This window comes from Otolemur garnettii, unplaced genomic scaffold (assembly GCF_000181295.1).
Source record: "Otolemur garnettii isolate 467f Iridium unplaced genomic scaffold, OtoGar3 scaffold00010, whole genome shotgun sequence".
In the NCBI taxonomy this organism is placed as follows: Eukaryota; Metazoa; Chordata; class Mammalia; order Primates; family Galagidae; genus Otolemur; species Otolemur garnettii.
This window is the reverse complement of record NW_003852405.1, coordinates 11,637,228-11,655,118: the sequence shown is the minus strand read 5'-3', so window position 1 is coordinate 11,655,118 and position 17,891 is coordinate 11,637,228. Positions and strand designations below refer to the sequence as shown.

At 37.1% G+C, this 17,891-nt stretch overlaps 1 protein-coding gene across 2 annotated transcripts in view; it reads right to left on the bottom strand.

Moving 5' to 3' along the window:
• DPYD (dihydropyrimidine dehydrogenase) overlaps nt 1–14,622 on the bottom strand; it is an 828,315-nt gene extending 813,693 nt beyond the window's left edge. For both annotated transcript variants that reach the window (XM_012801700.2, XM_023509810.1), the window contains exon 1: nt 14,453–14,622. In XM_012801700.2, the coding sequence (XP_012657154.1) occupies nt 14,453–14,491 (39 nt within the window). In that variant the 5' untranslated portion in view covers nt 14,492–14,622. The remainder of the gene's footprint in view (nt 1–14,452) is intronic.
• Between the last annotated feature and the right edge of the window lie 3,269 nt (nt 14,623–17,891).

Genomic DNA, 17,891 nt, shown 5'->3' with positions numbered 1-17,891 from the left:
AGCCCAGGAGTTGGAGGTTGCTGTGAGCTGTGATGCCACAGCACTCTACCCAAGGGGACAGCTTGAGGGTCTGTCTCAAAAATCAATCGATTGATCAATCAATAAAAATAAAAAATAAAAAAAAATTAATGCTTAGCATTCATCGAATGCAACTCTATTGATTACAGACTTATTTTATATCGTTTGCAAATACGTTTCTAAAATCTAGATTGATGCCAAGTACATTTATTTTAAATGAACAAAAGATAAATACCTGTGTTTTAAAAAATTAAAATAGCACATCGTCAAAGAGAAAAGCCACAGGAGTCATTATTAATATTTTAACATTAATTAATGCAATATTAATTGCATACTTGCCACGTTATAGCTAATAAAAATTAGGATTATACAGTATTTTCTTTCATTGTATCACAATCCTATGATGTAAATACAATTTGTATCCCTATTTCACAATAAGGAAATTCAAAGGAAAGTTTATTTACCAAGGTCAGAATTAGCAACTGGCAGAGCTAAGGTAAGAAAACTAGCACTCTTACTTCTGGAGCCTATACTCTAGCTACTATGATATCCTTTCATTATAATTAGAATAAATTATAATGATAATCAATAAACATTATAGTGGACTGAGAGGGTGGGGCCTATTGCTGTCCCTGAATTTATTTGAGGTTACATGTGGTAGACTTCATATTTCTAAAGTAGTATTAACTTTGGTGATATCATTCATTAGCATTTAATTTTCTTAAAATCTGTGGTATTTCTACTTATTTTTATTTCTAATTTCTGGTTTTTTAATTTTACTCTTACATTAAAATCCTGTTAATTTGTTTAAAAAACAATAAACTAAGTATGTGAAAAAGTTCAAATTTACCCATATTCAAATAAATGTAAATTAAACCAGATAAAATTTTTCACCTATCTAAGAAATAAAAATAATGTTAACATTTTTTTTTTGTTTCATAATACTAGGGAGTACACATTTTGTTTACATACTTGGTTTTCGTACAGATTGAGTCCAAGTTCCAAGTGTGCCTTTCCTCCAGATAGCATGAACTATACCCAGACAGTGTGAATTGACCCATCCTCTCCTCCTCCCTCCCCTCAGCTGGATTTTCATTGAGATTTACTTCCATGTGTGCACTTAAGTGTTGTTCAATTAGTTCCAAATTGGTACTGAGCACATGCGTTCACTTCTCCATTCTTGTGATGTTGCCCTTAGAACAGTGGTTCTCAACCTTCCTAATGCCTCCTAATGCCGCAACCCTTTAATATAGTTCCTTATGGTGTGGGGATCCCCAATCATAAAATTATTTTCATTGCTACTTCACAAACATAATTTTGCTACCATTATGAATCATAATGTAAATATCTGATATGCAGGATGTATTTTCATTGTTACAAAAGGGTTGCAACCCACAGGTTGAGAACCACTGACTCAGAACAATGGTTTTCAGTTCCATGCACGTTGTCACAAAAGATACTAGATTGTCATTTTTTATGGTTAAGTAGTATTCCATGGCATGCATATACCACATTTTATTAATCCATTCATGTATTGGTAGACACTTGGGTTCTTTCCATGTCTCTGTGTTTGTGAAGTACAGGTGTCCTTTTTATAAAATGCCCTTTTTCCCTTTGGGTATGTACCCAACAATGGGATTGCTGGATCAAATGGTAAGTCTACTTTAGGATCACAGAGGTTCTACTAGTTTGTAGAACCACCAACAGTACACAAGTGCTCCCTTCTCACTGCATCTGTTCTAGCATCTGCTATTTTGAGACTTTTTGATAAGAGCCATTCTCATTGGAAGTAGGTGATGTTTCATTGTGGCTTCAATTTGCATTTCCCTGTTGAGTAGAGATGCTGAGCATGTTTTCATGATTTTGTTGGCCCTTATTGTATCTTCATTTGAAAAGTTTCCCTTCATCTCTTATGCCCATTTTTTAGAGGAGTTATTTAGTTGTTTCTTGTTGGTTTGCTCGAGGTCTTTGCAGATTCTGGTTATCAGTCTTTCGTCAGATGCACAGCATGCCAATATTGTCCCCCATTCTGTGGGTTATTCGTTTGCTCTTTTCACTGTGTCCTTGGCTGGACAGAAACTTTCTAATTTGACCAGGTCCCATTTACTTATTTTTGCTGTTGCTGAGATTGTTTTTAGGATTTTTTTCCATTATTCTTTGCCTAGGCTGACATCTGTAAGAGTTTTTTTCAACATTTTATTCTAGGATTCTCTCTCTAAGTCTTTCACCCATTCTGAATTAATTTTTGTGCATAGTGAGAGGTGTACATTCTGTTTCAGTCTCTTATATGTGGCTATCCAGTATTCCCAGCACCATTTATTGAAAGGAATTCTTTTCCACGATAGATGTTTCTATCTGTTTTGTAAAAATCAGATGAGACTATGAGGATGACTTCCTCTCTGGGTTCTATGTTCTGATCCACAGGTCTATGTCTCTTTTGCGGCAGTACTATGCTGTTTTGGTTACTATAGCCTTGTAGGATAACTTTAAATCTGGTATAATGATGCTTCCCGCTTTGTTCTTATTATATAAGCTTGCCTTGGCTATTCTGAGTCTTTTATGATTTCATACAAAATACAGAACTACATTTTCTACCTCTGCAAAAAAAAATGGTATTGGTATTTTAGTGGGAATTGCACTGAATCTGTTAATCAGTTTGGGGATTATAGTCATTTTAACAATGTTGACTCTGCCTATCTTTGAGCATGGTACATTTTTTCTATTTACATCCTCTGCAATTTCTTTCTTCAGAGTTTCCTAATTCTACCTAAAAAGGTCTTCACCTCCTTCATTAAGTATATTTCTAGGTTTCTTTATTTTCTGTGTTGCTACTGTGAAAGGTAATACATCTTTGATTTGATTCTCAGCTTGACTCTTGCAGGCATATATGAAAGCTACTGATTTGTGTACATTGATTATGAGACTCTGAATTTATTTATCAATTCCAGGAGTCTCTTAGTTGAATCTTTGAGGTTTTCCAGATGTAAAGTAATATTGTTAGCTGAGAGCCAAAGTTTGATCTCTGCTTTCCCTTATGTGGATGACCTTGATATTCTTCTTATCTAATTGTTCCGGTGAGAACTTCCAGCATTATGTTGAATAAAAGTGGTGAAAGTGAGTGACCTTGTCTGATTGGAGTTCTAAGTGGTAATAATGTTTTCAATTTTTTCCCATCCAATATGATGTTGGCTGTAGGTCTGCCATATATAGCCTTTATAATTTTGAGGAATGGTCTGTCCATACCAATTTTGTTTAACACTTTTATGGTGAAAGCATACTGACTTTTGCCAAATGTTTTTTCTGCATAGACTGAAAGGATCATATGGTCTTCATTTTTGCATTTATAGATTTACACATATTGAACCATCCTTTCATCTCTGGGATAAAGCCCACTTGCTTGTGGTGAATTTTTTTTTGTAAGTGTACGTGCTGATGAATGCAGTTTTCTAAATTTTTTTTTATCTGTATTCATAAGGAATATTGTTCTGTAGGTTTTTTTTTTTTTTTTCAGTTGTGCCCTTTCCTGGCTTTGGTATCAAGGTAGTATCAGCATCACAGAATATATTGGGGAGGATTCTCTCTTTTTTGATGTTATGGAATAATTTCTGCGATGTAGGTACAAGCCCGTCTTTGTTGGTTTGGTAAAGTTCAGGTGTGAAACTGTCTGGTCCATGACTTTTTTTATTTGGAAGATTTTTTATTGCTGCTTCAATTTCAATGTTTGATATAGGTCTGTTCAGGAGTTCTGTTTCTTTCAGACGAAGCCTCCAGAGGTTGCATGTTTCCTAGAATTTGTCAATTTCTTCTACATTTTCAAATTTATGACCATACAGATTTTTACAGTATTCTGAGATATGTTTTATATTTCTGTGATATCAGTTTGATTTTTCATTTTTATATAGTTTATTGAAGTACTTTATTTTCTGTTCTTGGTCTATCAAGAAGCTTCTCAATTTGGTTCATCTTCTCAAAGAATGAAATTTTTACTTTATTAATTTTCTGGATTGTTCTTTTGTTCTCAATCTCATTTATTTCTGCTCTGATTTTGATTATTTCTATTCTTTTGCTGGGTTTGCAATTGGTTTTCTGTTCCTCTTCCTGTTTCTTGAGATGATTCATTAGAATGTTGATTTGTGATCTGTCTTTGGATGTGGACATTTAATGCTATGAGTTTTCCTCTTGGGACAGATTTTTCTTTTTTTTTCTTTCTTTCTTTTTTAGAGACAGAGTCTCACTTTGTCACCCTTGGTAAAGTGCCATAGCGTCACAGTTCACAACAGCTCTTGGGCTTAGGCAATTCTCTTGCCTCAACCTCCCAAATAGCTGAGACTACAGGCACCCGCCACAACATCGTGCTATTTTTTTTGTTGCAATTTGGCCAGGGCTGAGTTCAAATACACCACCTTTGGTATATGGGGCCAACGCCCTACTCACTAAGCCACAGGTGCCACCCAGGACAGATTTTTCTGTATCCCATATTGATGGCTTCTGTCCCCATTGTCATTTTCGTCAAGGAATCCTTTTTTTGCCATCTTGATCTCTTCATGACCCAACTATCATTCAGCATTAAGTTGTTTAGAAAGAGTGTTTCTTGGGCAGTGCCTGTGGCTCAAAGGAGTAGGGCGCCAGCCCCATATGCCCTGGCCAAAAAAATGCAAAATAAATAAATAGTGTTTCTTTTGGAATTGATTAGTAGTTTTATTCTATTGTGGTCAGAGAAGATGCAAGATACCATTTCTATTTTTTTATATTTGTTGAAATGTGTTTTATGGCATAGTATGGGATAAGTCTTAGAGAATGTTCTATGTGTTGATGAGAAAAATGTATATTCATTTGTTTGGGGGTAGAATGTTCTGTGATTATCTGTTAGGTCCACTTATCCTAGAGTTCTGCGCATGTCCATTGTTTATTTGTTTATTTTCTATTTGGAGGATCTGTTCAGTTCTGCCAGAGGGGTGTTAAATTCCCTGGCAATTTCGGTGTTGCTGTTTATCTTTTTGTTTAGTTCAAGTCACGTTTGCTTTAAGAATCTGGGAGCTCTTGGGTTGGGTACATGTTTATGATTGTTAGGTATTCTTGTTGGATTGAAAATAATTATTAACACTGGAAAGGGTATCATTTTATACCCATTCATATATTGCAAGCAGCAATTTGATTTGTAGCAACAAATTCAAATTGGACAATAATTTGAAAATATTTCAAATCCTTAAAATAGTCATGGTGAACATTGATGATTTCCTTTCTAGGATTCTATTTAATATTGTGAGCTTAAGTATAAAGGATATTTAAAGGTTTTTTTACTATATAGTCCTGGGGCAGACAGTGTGATGGACAATAATTTTAATGAACCATGAATTTTTCTCTGAAAATGTTTATCTCTTTCAAAAAAGACAGAAGCTTACGCATACAAATGTCAGAAGTTCAGTTTGCAAGTAAACTTTAGCTTTAAAATATATCATGAATAAAAAATTATTTTGATTAACATGCCCAAAGCAGAAGCATCTTTTGCTTTATTAAATTTGTCACTGTGAAAAAATGTGTTGAATCAAAAGTACTTATGGATACATACACTTTCTTCCTCCTTATTACCAGGAAGGAAAAAAAAAGTGTCCACATACAATGTTTATGTGTACACACATGCACATGTATGATCATCCATACTTCTAATATAATGACAGGCTAGAATACAATTATCCTTTGATAATCGGGTGTTTGCCAGAGTAGTTTGGTCCTGGGGTGCGGGGATGCTGGGATATCACATGATGGGACAGTTGCAGTTAATATTACATTTATTCACTCAAGATAACAACATGAGATTTATGAAGTTTGTTCAACATAACAACCTGAGGCACAGTCTTACTCTTCATTTTCTCCCAGGGTAGAAAAAATAAGGAACCATGCAGACAGTCAAGCCATTCCCTAGAAAGAAGCACTGAATCAGCATTGGGTCAACAGGAAGTCACATCCACATCCAGATGCCTGAGTGTTCTATAACCTGGAAGCAGTACTGGGAGAATGAGGCAACGGGTAATTGGTTCCGTTTGTATCTTGTTCTCCTGTCTTTGCACCCCAAACTGCCCCCTTTTCCTTTTCATTTAATCCAGTTGAATCATGTAGGTGAGACCGACTGAGCTGAATTGCACTATATATCACTGATGCCAACCATCTCGAGTTTATTTTCAACAGCAATGCAGAAAAATTGTTCTCAGTAACTCACTGCTAAAAAGCATGATAAATTTCTGATAATAAATAGGTTGCTTGAGTAAATTTTGATTATCTCCACTCAAAAGGAATCTTAGGCTACTACGTACCACTGTTTAGAAAGTTAATAAGAATTTGAAGAAATACTTCTGGCAGGACAAGAAAGAAAATATAAAATTATATGTGATTAATAGTATTTAAGGGAAAAACACCTCATGCATGGAAAAGAAAAGTACTACATCAAAACCAGCACGGATGGTTTGGGATGGGTGATGGAACGATGTATATGTTGGGGTCATTTTTTAATACTTTATTTTGCATCTTTTAAATCTTATGTAATAATCATGAAAAATAATTTCAAAAGTAAATTAAAGAAACTTTAAAAAGCATAATAAAAGTTAATGCATAGAAATAAGCATTTCTTTGAGAAAGGTTCCTTAGTTTGGCCATAGGGATCTGTAAAAGGAACTGAATGTCTTTATTCTTCAAATTACGGAAGGTTTCAAATTTATACCACAGAATCCCCCCCAGCATTGGCACAGAATAATATCTGAAAGAAGGCCCCCAAGTTTTCTGGTCACTCAGGCACAAAAGTCAGAAAAGGATAACTTGGATTCTGCAGGTCCCATTATTTATGACCTTGTTTTCACTGATAAGCATCAATCAACAAACTGGAGAAATTTGGCTTAGAGGCTTCCATCTTTTTCTGAATCTCCGGTCTTTATTTCTCAATAAAGAAATCTTTGCTCAAGAAACAGAACGTGTAAATTTTTTAGTTCCAGATCACCCTCACAGAGAATTCCAGCCAAATATAGTACAATGGAACGTGTCCTATATACTCAGGGGAGATTTAGACTTAGCATATTTATTTGGCTAAACAAGAAAAGGAAGCAGGCAGGCATGAAAATGTTAACAAATCAAGTATAGTAAGTCCCTGTAGCCAGTGTGAACAGGACATTCAGTCGTACCTACCCTGTAAATCCAACAGCTAAGACAACACCTCTGCATTTCCTTAATATGATTACCTAGCGGGTCACATTTCTAAACAATTTCAACATTGCTGTATTTTATTTCAAACCATCCTTAAAAGGCTGATCAAGAGCAAACTCACTGAAGAATCAGCAAACTCTTCACAGTGGCTGAATGATTTCCACAAGGTCGGAGAGCAAAAATGTAATGCACAGAGCACAATGATGCCCAGGCTTCTCACCTCCTGTTTTATAACACATACTAATTTTAATTAGTACATTCTCTTCTATCACTTTCCTGAAGATTTTCACATTACCTTTTCATTCGACATACTAACACTTTAAAATTTTTAACATTTTATTATGGTCAATTTTTAAAATTAGTCTTCAAGAATTTTACAGATATTAACATCTACGGAGATGAGTCACTCTTGGCTAGGAAGAGTCCATTGAAAATAGGTGGACGAATAAAACAGAAATTAGGTGGATAAAGAAAATACACTGGAGAGGAGAAAAAGTGAAGGGGGTTGAGAGAGTGGAGAGATGTAATAGAGAGTGGTGGGGAATTAAGCCTGGGAGAAAGGGGACAGACATGGCCGCATCTATGATCACCATCTGTATAAATCAGGCCAGGAGCTGACATGTAATTTTGTGTAGGTCCCCTGAGAAGTGGCCCTTAGGGCTTAATTATTGATGAAGAGATTTTTCTTCAAAGTGGCCCAGTCAGAAGTGCCTCAAGGGGACATTCATAAGCACTTATAATATCAATTTTCAAGCACCTGGGAGGTAGGGAAGCAGACTGTCTTCTTTATTATGATAGAGGTAGAGTTAGCAAAGATGTTGTACCATGCCCAAGCAAAAACTCTCAAAGAAATAAAATTATGATAACTAGTATAAAAAGTTGACTATCTGGGTCATCTATGAGAAAGCTCATCCTTTACCTTTTCCTGGTATAAAATAGATGGCTTTCCAAGTTACTCCTTCTTAGGAGTGAAGACAGTTTTTCATAGGCAAATATAGTATGTTTAGAGGATGCTGAAAAGTCTAGGAAAACTGTCTTTGAAGCTAACATGTTTGCTCAAAGAGAAGGCAAGTTAGTACAAAGAGATATCTTGGTTGGTTTGTTTCAATTATATAGGAATTTCTTTTCAGAAAAAGAATAATAACAAATCCCTTCTGAATGTCAACGAGAATGCCAAAACTTCATTTTCGCCTATGAATTAGCCCTAATCTAGTCTGAAAAACACTCAGAAAAACACCAAATAATCAATTCATATGTATGTTATAATAAAAAAAAATAATAAGTGTTGAGGATCAGCCCTGGATTTGAATCTTATTCTCCTACGTAACAGATGTAGATAAACCCATATGGTAAAAACCGCTGGTAAGTATCAGCAGGTTGACAATAAACAACAGATATTAAAAACACATTTTTAAACAGAAGTAAACAAAATTGGTTTCTTTACATTGAAATAAACCTCAGAAGCTCTCCCATGTCACCTGTAAAACTGACAAATAGAATTCAGTAACTTTTCATCATACATACCTATAACATTTAGGAATCTATAATAAGCCTCTCTGTGAATTCTTTTAACTTCAGTAACTCACCACTCTCTCAATGATTCTAACAGACTTCAGTACCACTACTTAATTCTTGGAGTTGAAACAAATTCTAGCCAATTGCATTTATATAACACACATAGTAATGCAGTAGTATTACACTTACATTTTTCAGACAGATGCCATTTGAAACTTTTTATGTAAATGACTCTAATTCATCCTTATAGCTACTGCATGAAATATATAAGATTCAATCCAATTTACCGAGGAAGAAATGTTAATCCAGGAAAGAAGTCGACAACAATCACATAAACATTAAAAAATAAAAGAGCCAGGATTTGAACCCAGATCTGTTTTAAAACAATGCTTTTTTCCCTCAGTACTGACTAGGAAATGAAGCTTCATTTCATAAGTATAAAATAAATAACTTCATACAAAAGTTTTTAATTCCTGACACCAAGAAATACATATCTCTGGTAAACCATCTAAAATATATTAGGCATTGAGCTAAATGCAGATGTTTCATATCTCTTAGTGTAACATTTTAATTAAAAGCAATGGAAGCAGCAATAATTATGAACCACAGGAAGGATATAATCCTATTAAGAGTTATCTCAGTAGTGTAACTGGCTCCATGATATCCGTGAACGCCCACATTATTGATATTTAAGGCCAAAAAAACGGAATGTTGAATTGGTGGACTCAGAGCAAATGAATTCAAGAAGGTGAGCACATCAAGTTTTCAAACTAAATCCATGATTTTAGATAAATGTATAATCTTAGAATAACATATTAAATATTTTTAATTCAGGCAGAATATAAAGGAAATCCAAGTTTCTTGTCAGTTTTAAGCACTGAAGGTCTCTGTTACATAGCTGTCATATGTCTATATAGCTAAAAGGTAGAAAAATAATCAATCTTTTCAATTTTGAAAAGACTGAATCTACATTTCAATCTTCTTCTTAGTTGTACTGAAGGCTGGATTATATCATATCACTCCTCAGATTTTCTTTGCCATGATAGTTTATGAAAATCTTTATTCAGTCTCATTGTCTCTTAGTTTTAGTATACCAAATTTTGTAACTTAAATTTATGCTAATTATTAGAATTCTCTCTCATTGAACAGAGGAGGTCTAGTTTTCAGCCCTTGCATCGCTGTCTGCTTATAGAGTCTGGTAAAATGCTGGATTCAGACAGTTAAATAAAGTATGATTGCCTAAACATCTTCCATAAGCTGATCAGCATTTTCATTCTAGATCTCAGTATTCTTATGAATTCTTTACTGTTAATATTCAGCTTCCCAAATGTGGATTTTCCCTCATTTGGAGGGAAAGAGAGAGGAGGCTATTGAATTCCAGCACGCTTTACAATTAAGCAATCAGTCAAGACTATTGCTATCATTAAGATTAAGCAGATCCAATCTAAAAATCACCCCAGTGATAGCTCCGTCATTAGTCACTGATCTCAGTTTTTAATTAAACTATTATATTAAAACTGATCATCTGAATTCATCTTTGAGAGATAATTTTAAAAAAAAATTACACTGAAATACATACAAACATCAACATCTCATCTATAGAGATGTGTAGGACCATAAAACGATGAAGAGCTCTCACTGGAATTAGTGACTCTTCACATCAGATAATTAGACGTGTTTCCACAGCCCAGCTGAACTGCTCATAAAGGAAAACATTTTAAAGTAAAACTAAGTATGAACCACAAAAAAGGTGGTTGGGAGCGCAAATATAGTTTCAAGAACTCTCATTCACAAAATTAGTTTCCTAAGTTTAAAAAATCAAAGGCTTTAAAAATCTCCATAAGTTAAGAATACATTTGCACAAAATCTGTGGTGCTCAATCACTAAGAGGAAGGAAAGAAGAAGTAACTTATTTATACATTCAGGAAAAAATATAAAAAGTTAAATAAGTAACTGATGGCTTCTAGAGAACTGAATTCTTATCCTCTCTTTTAGATCCATAACCCTCTTCTCTGCCCAAGAGCAAAAACAATTATAATAAGAGGTATTTTGAAATATTTTTGTTTTCCATCTCGGCTAATTTATAACCCATACCTTTCTCTTTTTTTTCAAAATTTTTAAAATTCACTTCCTCTAAGACATTTCCATCATGCCCCAATTTTCCAAATTCATCACTTTAAATCTCATTTTCCTAGTTAATCAATATAGAAAATTCTCAACTTCTTTCTCAAATGAGGGGAAATCATAACATCAGTAATTCAGAATCCATTTCTGGTTGACTCAAAACGCGTTTGATTTTGTGGACAATGGACTAAGATCTCTTTTTAATCAAGCTCAATGTGAAGTGAGTTTATAACCCTTTCATACTCAATAATTAATAATTCAAGGCGTGGACCTTGCGATTGTGCTTGCTATTGAAGCGGCAGTAGAGTGGTAGACAGCAACTTAGTTTGGTTCTTAAATACCAGAGTATGTATCAAAATCACTAGTTTTCAAATAGTTAAAAGCTTCCTACAGCTGCTTACATTTTCCTTTAGCTATATAATGTCATAGTCTATTCTCAATTATCCTTGCCAGTGGAGGGGAACAAGATATTGAACAAAGTGAACCATTCTGAAATCATTCTCACTTGCTTTTAAACCAACACATATTGACACCATAACAGCTATCAATTCACTCTAAATGAAGGAGGACTCTGAAGTCACTGTTGAGGCCAGGACATGTGTCCCATGTCCAACAGGAACATTTGAAACCTTCCCAAGAGACTTTATATTCAAAAGTCATTCCTGGCAAAAATCAGACTGTATCCAATTTATAAACCAACAAAGTAAAATAACTTGTGAAAGTAGATGGCTACCGTCAATGGACTTTAGAGTATTATTTCATTGGCAGTGATTATCCCGAGAATAAGGTATTTTCTATCTTTATTTTTAACTTGTTTGTTCTTTTTCCTAACGAGAAGCTGTCAACTTGTGGTATTTGTTTGTTACCCTTATTATTATTGTTTTCCTTACTTAACAGATTATGCAAGTATAGCTCAGAGAAGGTATGTAACTTGCCCAAAGTCCCACAGCTAACAAAGGTTGAAGCTACATCTCAATCCAAGGCAGTTAGCTCCAGAACTCAGGCTCCAAACCACATTAATATATTTGGAAAAAAAAATAATAAAAATAACTTGATTTCATGAAACTTCTATGATTATTATTACAAAAACAATTTTGAGTAGATAAGCTAGGATCTGTTACCAAGTAATACATCTTTCTCTGTCAATCTCCCAGGCCAATGATATCCCACACTAGGAGTTTGGTGACCTGATTATTTTCTACGTTCCCAAACCTTCAAATCCTATGTGATACTGGATTTAAGCTAGAAATTATGAAACAACCACTCAAAGCGCCTTTATAGCCACCTCAATAAGATTTCCCTCAAAAACAAAAATTTCTTGGCTGCTTCCCTGAAACTTGAGGTCTATAGGTAACTCACAGGGGAAATTCAATCATTAATATTGTTGATTCTCATCTTCATCCTCTGCTCTTTTCACATTTATCAAGTACTTTTCACACTCATCAATATGGTCTTATCACATTTATTATCTGCTTCATATTGACAATTTATTTTAAAAGATTACTCGATTCTCCATGCATCTGAGGTTAAGACAATGATCACAATCAGAGCAATCTCTAGACAACTCAGTCTAGTTTTAATGAATTTGTTCAAGGAAAGTGTTCAAATTGATAGAACACTGAGCCTTCATATTTCATTTTGACTCTTCCAACACAAAAACGAACTTTGGTAAGTCAAGGGGAGCAACTGAGACATCATACCTGAATGTGTTCCCCTAGGCTTGACGGATTTTTCCTCACTGCATTATATTTTAATGATTAATTTCATGCTCTTTCACTGTATTTTAGCTCATGAATCATGCGTATTACTTTGAGGGAAGAGTAAAGCCCTGTACATGATGAAAGATGTTACTAATTAAAGTGTCACATGTATGAACTGCACAAAAGCTGAAGGAGTTGGGGTGCCACCTCTCTAGATTAAAAGTCATACCAGGCACAGGGGCCATGCAGGCTGAGCTTGGACTGAGTTGAGTCAAGTGGGAAGGCTTGAGCTTTTTCAATGATCTTGGTCAAAACAATACATGAAATGAAGTTGGACATTTCACATTTCACTGGCATCTTTTTCCTCAGTGGCATATGGTTAAGAACTGATTTCAAAGACAATTCCAAGAGAGACAGAAAGAAATCAGTTAAGCAAATGAACATATCATTGTGAGATTAAACAATGAACAGGCAAAAGCTGCCCAACCTCTGACACTCTGATCTCTGAAATCTGTGCTGAGTGCTGTCAGAAGTTTGCTATCGAACTTAGTGAGAAAAAGAAGAAAAAAGAAGACTTGGTTAAGTCAACAAGAACCAAAAGGGTTACAACCTAAATCAAATATGGAAAAGGACAAGTTATCTCTTAAAGTTGTGCACAGATAATCAAATATTTTGTTAAATGTATCACATTTGTTAATATCAAAAAAAACTATTCACAAGAAAAACTGCAATTAAATCACAGATGTCCACGTGACATACTTTGGCTATACTTTTAGTAATCCTTTGATTACTAAAAGGATTTTTCAAACCAAAGTGTGGAACCTGATGAAAACCCTACTACTTGCCCTCAAACAAAGTCCAAAGTTTCTTCAATCAGTTACAGAGGCAAATTATTGCAAAAGCAGCTGTTTTGCAAACAGGTGGCTTTAAACTTTTACTTAAGCCACCAAAAAAAAAAAAAAAAAAAAAAGGAAGAAGAAAAAGAAACTAAGGAAAATTTTTGTTATTTTTAAAACACACACACACACATGTACTACCGGAGTAACAGGCTCAAAGAAAACCTTCAAATAAAACAGAATTTAAAAACAAAAAAAAACCAACTAATAAGCAGTTTGTCTTGGCTCAGAAGTGCTTTAGAAGGGTCTAAAATCACTGTTTATAATCAGCCCTTCTAATCACATGCACAGGGTACTCAGAGAACTCAAAGCAAATGGCCCTGTTGTTTCAGGTAGGCCCTTATTTATTCACAGAAAGAAAGGTGACATTTTTACAGAAACTGGGTGCAAGAAGGAATCAAACACTGTTGAGAGGAGGGAAAAATACAGTTTACTTTCTTTCTTCCGGAGGTCCCTGCGTTTCTCGTGTTCTCAACACTTTGTCCGGTCCTACCTTGTTAAATTATTTCGTAAACAATACTGGGGCTTGTGCAAGAGCTGCAGGGGACAGCGCTCCTTTATTTCTACACTTCACCTTGGCAAACAGCAGGATTCCGCTATCAGAGGCAGGGGCAGCGGACAGGTGTCCGGAAACAACAGATACGGGCGAATTAGGAGGCGCGGGGAAGACCGGGTGGGAAATGGGCGCGCTCTCTCCCCAGAGTCCAGCTCTCTCCAACTCCGGCGCTTCCTCAGTCACTGCCACTCAGGGCAGGACAAGCCACGCTTCCTTAATTTTCCTCAGAAGTAAACAGGTCCCAAGCTAAGGGTAGCCCGGCCGGGGGCGGAAAGTCCCCCCTTCTGTCCTCGCCTGCCCACGCGGGGCTGCGGGTCCGCGCCCCCCGCCGCCCCCGCAGACCTCCCGCGGGGGAAACTTTCCCGCCTCTCCCGCGGCGGCGGCCACCGAGGCCTCCCGGCACCGACCCGTCCGGACCCTCCCGCCCCGCGCCGGCCGCGCGCAGTCGGTACCTCGATGTCCGCGGCGTCCTTGCTAAGCACAGGGGCCATGGCAGCGCCTACAGTCCGGAGTCTCCCACAGACAGACCCTCCCGGTGTTCGCAGGCTCCAGCCAGAGATCCAAGTGACAGCTCGCCAGAGCGCGAGTGGAAATAGCAGAGCGAGGGCCGGCGGCGCGGGGGCGGGGCGGGCGCGGGCGGCCACGCCCCCGGGGCGGGGCTGCGCGCCCGGCCCCGCGGTTCCCGGAGCCCCGCAGGGCCGCCGAGTCGGCCAGAGCTGTCCAGCCCGCGCCGCTCCCCGGCCTGGCGGCTTGTTTTCCTGCTGCAGACGGAAGGGAAGGAGGGAGGGAGGGGTCCTCGCGCAGGGGAGTGGCCTTTGCTCTCTGCCGGACAAAAGCTCAGCTAGGCAGACCCGGCCAGATAGGAGGGACTTCCAGGAATAAAGGCAAAAACAATTGGCGCTTCAAGTAACAAATTGCACTTTTTCTTTCCTTCCGCACGAACCTCGCGAGGTGCGGAGGCATTGTCTGAGGAGCAACTGTATCTTCAGAAACTCCTCCGGTAGTAGATGATCCTGCATCCATCCACAAATAGGCAGGCAGAGTCCAGACTGTAGTTTACGGTGGATACAAGAGCACGGATCTTCTGAGAGTTCCCAGTCCCTATGGGCGGAGGAGGGAGGCAAGTAAGAATGTCTCCCAGCGGCAGCTGCAAGTAGTAAGTGGCTCAGGTGGTTCATAATCGAGATTGTAATTTTGCAGGACAATCTATTCTAATGGCCAAAAGGTGAAGCTCTTTTGAAGCGCTGGCTTTTCAAGCTTGCTAAGCTTGTTGGGGAGTAGGGAGAGATTTCATTTATTGTTGTTCCCAATCCAGAAAATATTCGCCCCTTCTTTGAAGATATCCAGATCGCTTTCCTTTTCTCTCCCGGTTAGATTCACCTCCCCTTTTCTCCCCCATTGCATTTTGTACTTACTTCTGTTGAGGCATTTGTGGCGCTTCATCATCTTGGCTAGATGGTGCTCACCTTGGAGTCAGGTATTTTCCTGACTACGTCATTGTTCTTTCATTAGTTCATGCATCATTTTATTGAACAAATATTTATTGAGCAGCTTCCATCTGCCAGGCACTGTGTTAGGGTCTCTGGATATAGCCTTAAAGAAGACACATCACTCTTGTGAAGATTATATAGAGTAAGCAGAATGTGATGCCTGCTTGGAAGGTAAAGGAGGAATAGTGGGGCATTGGGTCCCTTGGGTGGTTATGGAAGGCTTCCCTGAAGAACCCATCAGACTACCTTCCAGAACCTGGAATATCTTAGGAAATGGATACATTTGTCTTGAATCAACTATTACTATCATGAGAAACTATAAAGTTAAGTAGAGATCTTGGAATTACCCTGTGCTCTTTTATCCTCATTCCCTCATTCAACCCATTCCTAACCTCTGAGGAACTCAACCTCCTAAGTGGATCTTGAATTTTTCATTCTCCATCCTCAGTGCATCCTCCATGGTCTAAGCTATTGGTATTCCAGCTTCTACTCTTACCACCTCTCCACTCCAGATTGAGCTTTAAAGGTAGTGCTTGTCTCATGCCACACAAACTCACACACCCACCCACTTATGACTTTACAGTATAAATCTTTCCATGGTCCGTTGCAGTCAGAATATATTACAAACTCCTTAGTGACGGCTGAATAACCTGCTCTGCCCTCCTCTTCATTCTCACCTGGGGCCACTCTTGCCTTGATTCATTACGTTCCAACTATAAAGTAATCATCTCGTCCTCCAAAAATGTCTCTTCCATTTCACATCATCTTCCACTTGCAGCTCTTACTTTCCTTCAACTCGTCCTTCAGATTTCAATAACGTCTTCTCTGACCTATTCCCATCACCAAGAAAATTAGATGCACCTTGCCTTCATCATTTTGTATTTTTAAAATTTTTTTTATTATTTCAGAGTATTACAAGAATACACACATTTTGGTTACATAATTTGCATTTGTACTTTTTAAGTAAAAGTCATAAGTGTCCCCTTCACCCAGAATACGTGCTTTGCACCAGTTAGGTGTGAATTTCCCCTGCCCGGCCTCCCTCCCCCACCTACTTGATTTCCATTGAGTTTTACTTCCATATGTGCACGTAAGTGCTGATCAATGTGTGTTTGTCATTTTGGTTCCAAACAAAATAATTTTTCTTCAGAGACCTGTCATATTTTGTTGGCATGTTTATTTAAATGTGATTTGTTTAATATACGTGTTCCATTTAAAATGGAAGCTGCAGGAAGAGAGGGCCCATGTCTGATACAGTTGTCTGCTGAATACTCAGTTCCTCGCCCAGGACTGAAACATAAGAGACCAAGAATACTTCCTGAGTTTCGTTTTTACAATAAGCAGTTCATTTTAGAAACTTTAATAGGACTTCACTTTGTGTTCTCTTCACTGTATTTATTGTAGAGAAGTCAATCATAATTATCTGTCAATAAATTTCCAGTTAAAATGTGTCAGATTAACTACTTTCCTCTTCATGGAGTAATGTTCAAAAGTCAGATAGTCCTGCATTTCCCTTCAACCATACCTTAACCACTTCCTCTATATCTCTTGGAAATGGATATAAATATGAATATACTTAAACATATTTATGCACATATATATACATGCACACACACCCATGTAAACATACACACATGAACACAGAAACTTATACATATATACACATGTATATATTGAGAAAGGATAGATACACATTTTTTACATATATAATGTAGGTATAATATGATATATGTATAATTATAACACACTTTATTTCTCCAATTTAATCACTCAAGTTCAATATTCAATTTCTTAATCTCCTAGGATGTAGACTTTTCTACTCTTTCAAAGTACACTCTAATACAAATCTTTTTTTTTTTTTTTTGCAGTTTTTGGCCAGGGCTGGGTTTGAACCCACCACCTCTGGCATATGGGGCCAGCACCCTACTCCTTTAAGCCACAGGCACTGCCCTCTAATACAAATCTTATGAGTTAGCAATTGAGATTTGACGTGTTTTATGGACACAAGTTTCCAAGTTATCCTTGAGAGTGAGACACCATATTTCCACTTTGTTTTCTGTGATTATTTTTCTCCTAAGTGACTATAGAGGGTAAACTCATATTTTATGTTGTCTTTCTGAAGGTGAAAGGTTCATGAGTGACAGTCAACAAGCAAATATAAAATTGTAAACTTTATCATCCCCCAACTTCATTAAATAGATATATCCTCTTCCAAGATATTAAATTACAGCATCTAATCACATTGCTCGCATGGCACACATATACTCTATGATCAGTGATAGAATCTAGTAATATTTTAAATCCATTGAAACTGCACATTAAAAACAGTTGTACCTGTAAATAATCCAAGCTGTTTAAGCTTACTGCAAATGCATTCACACCACACTTTTTAAAAGTTGTA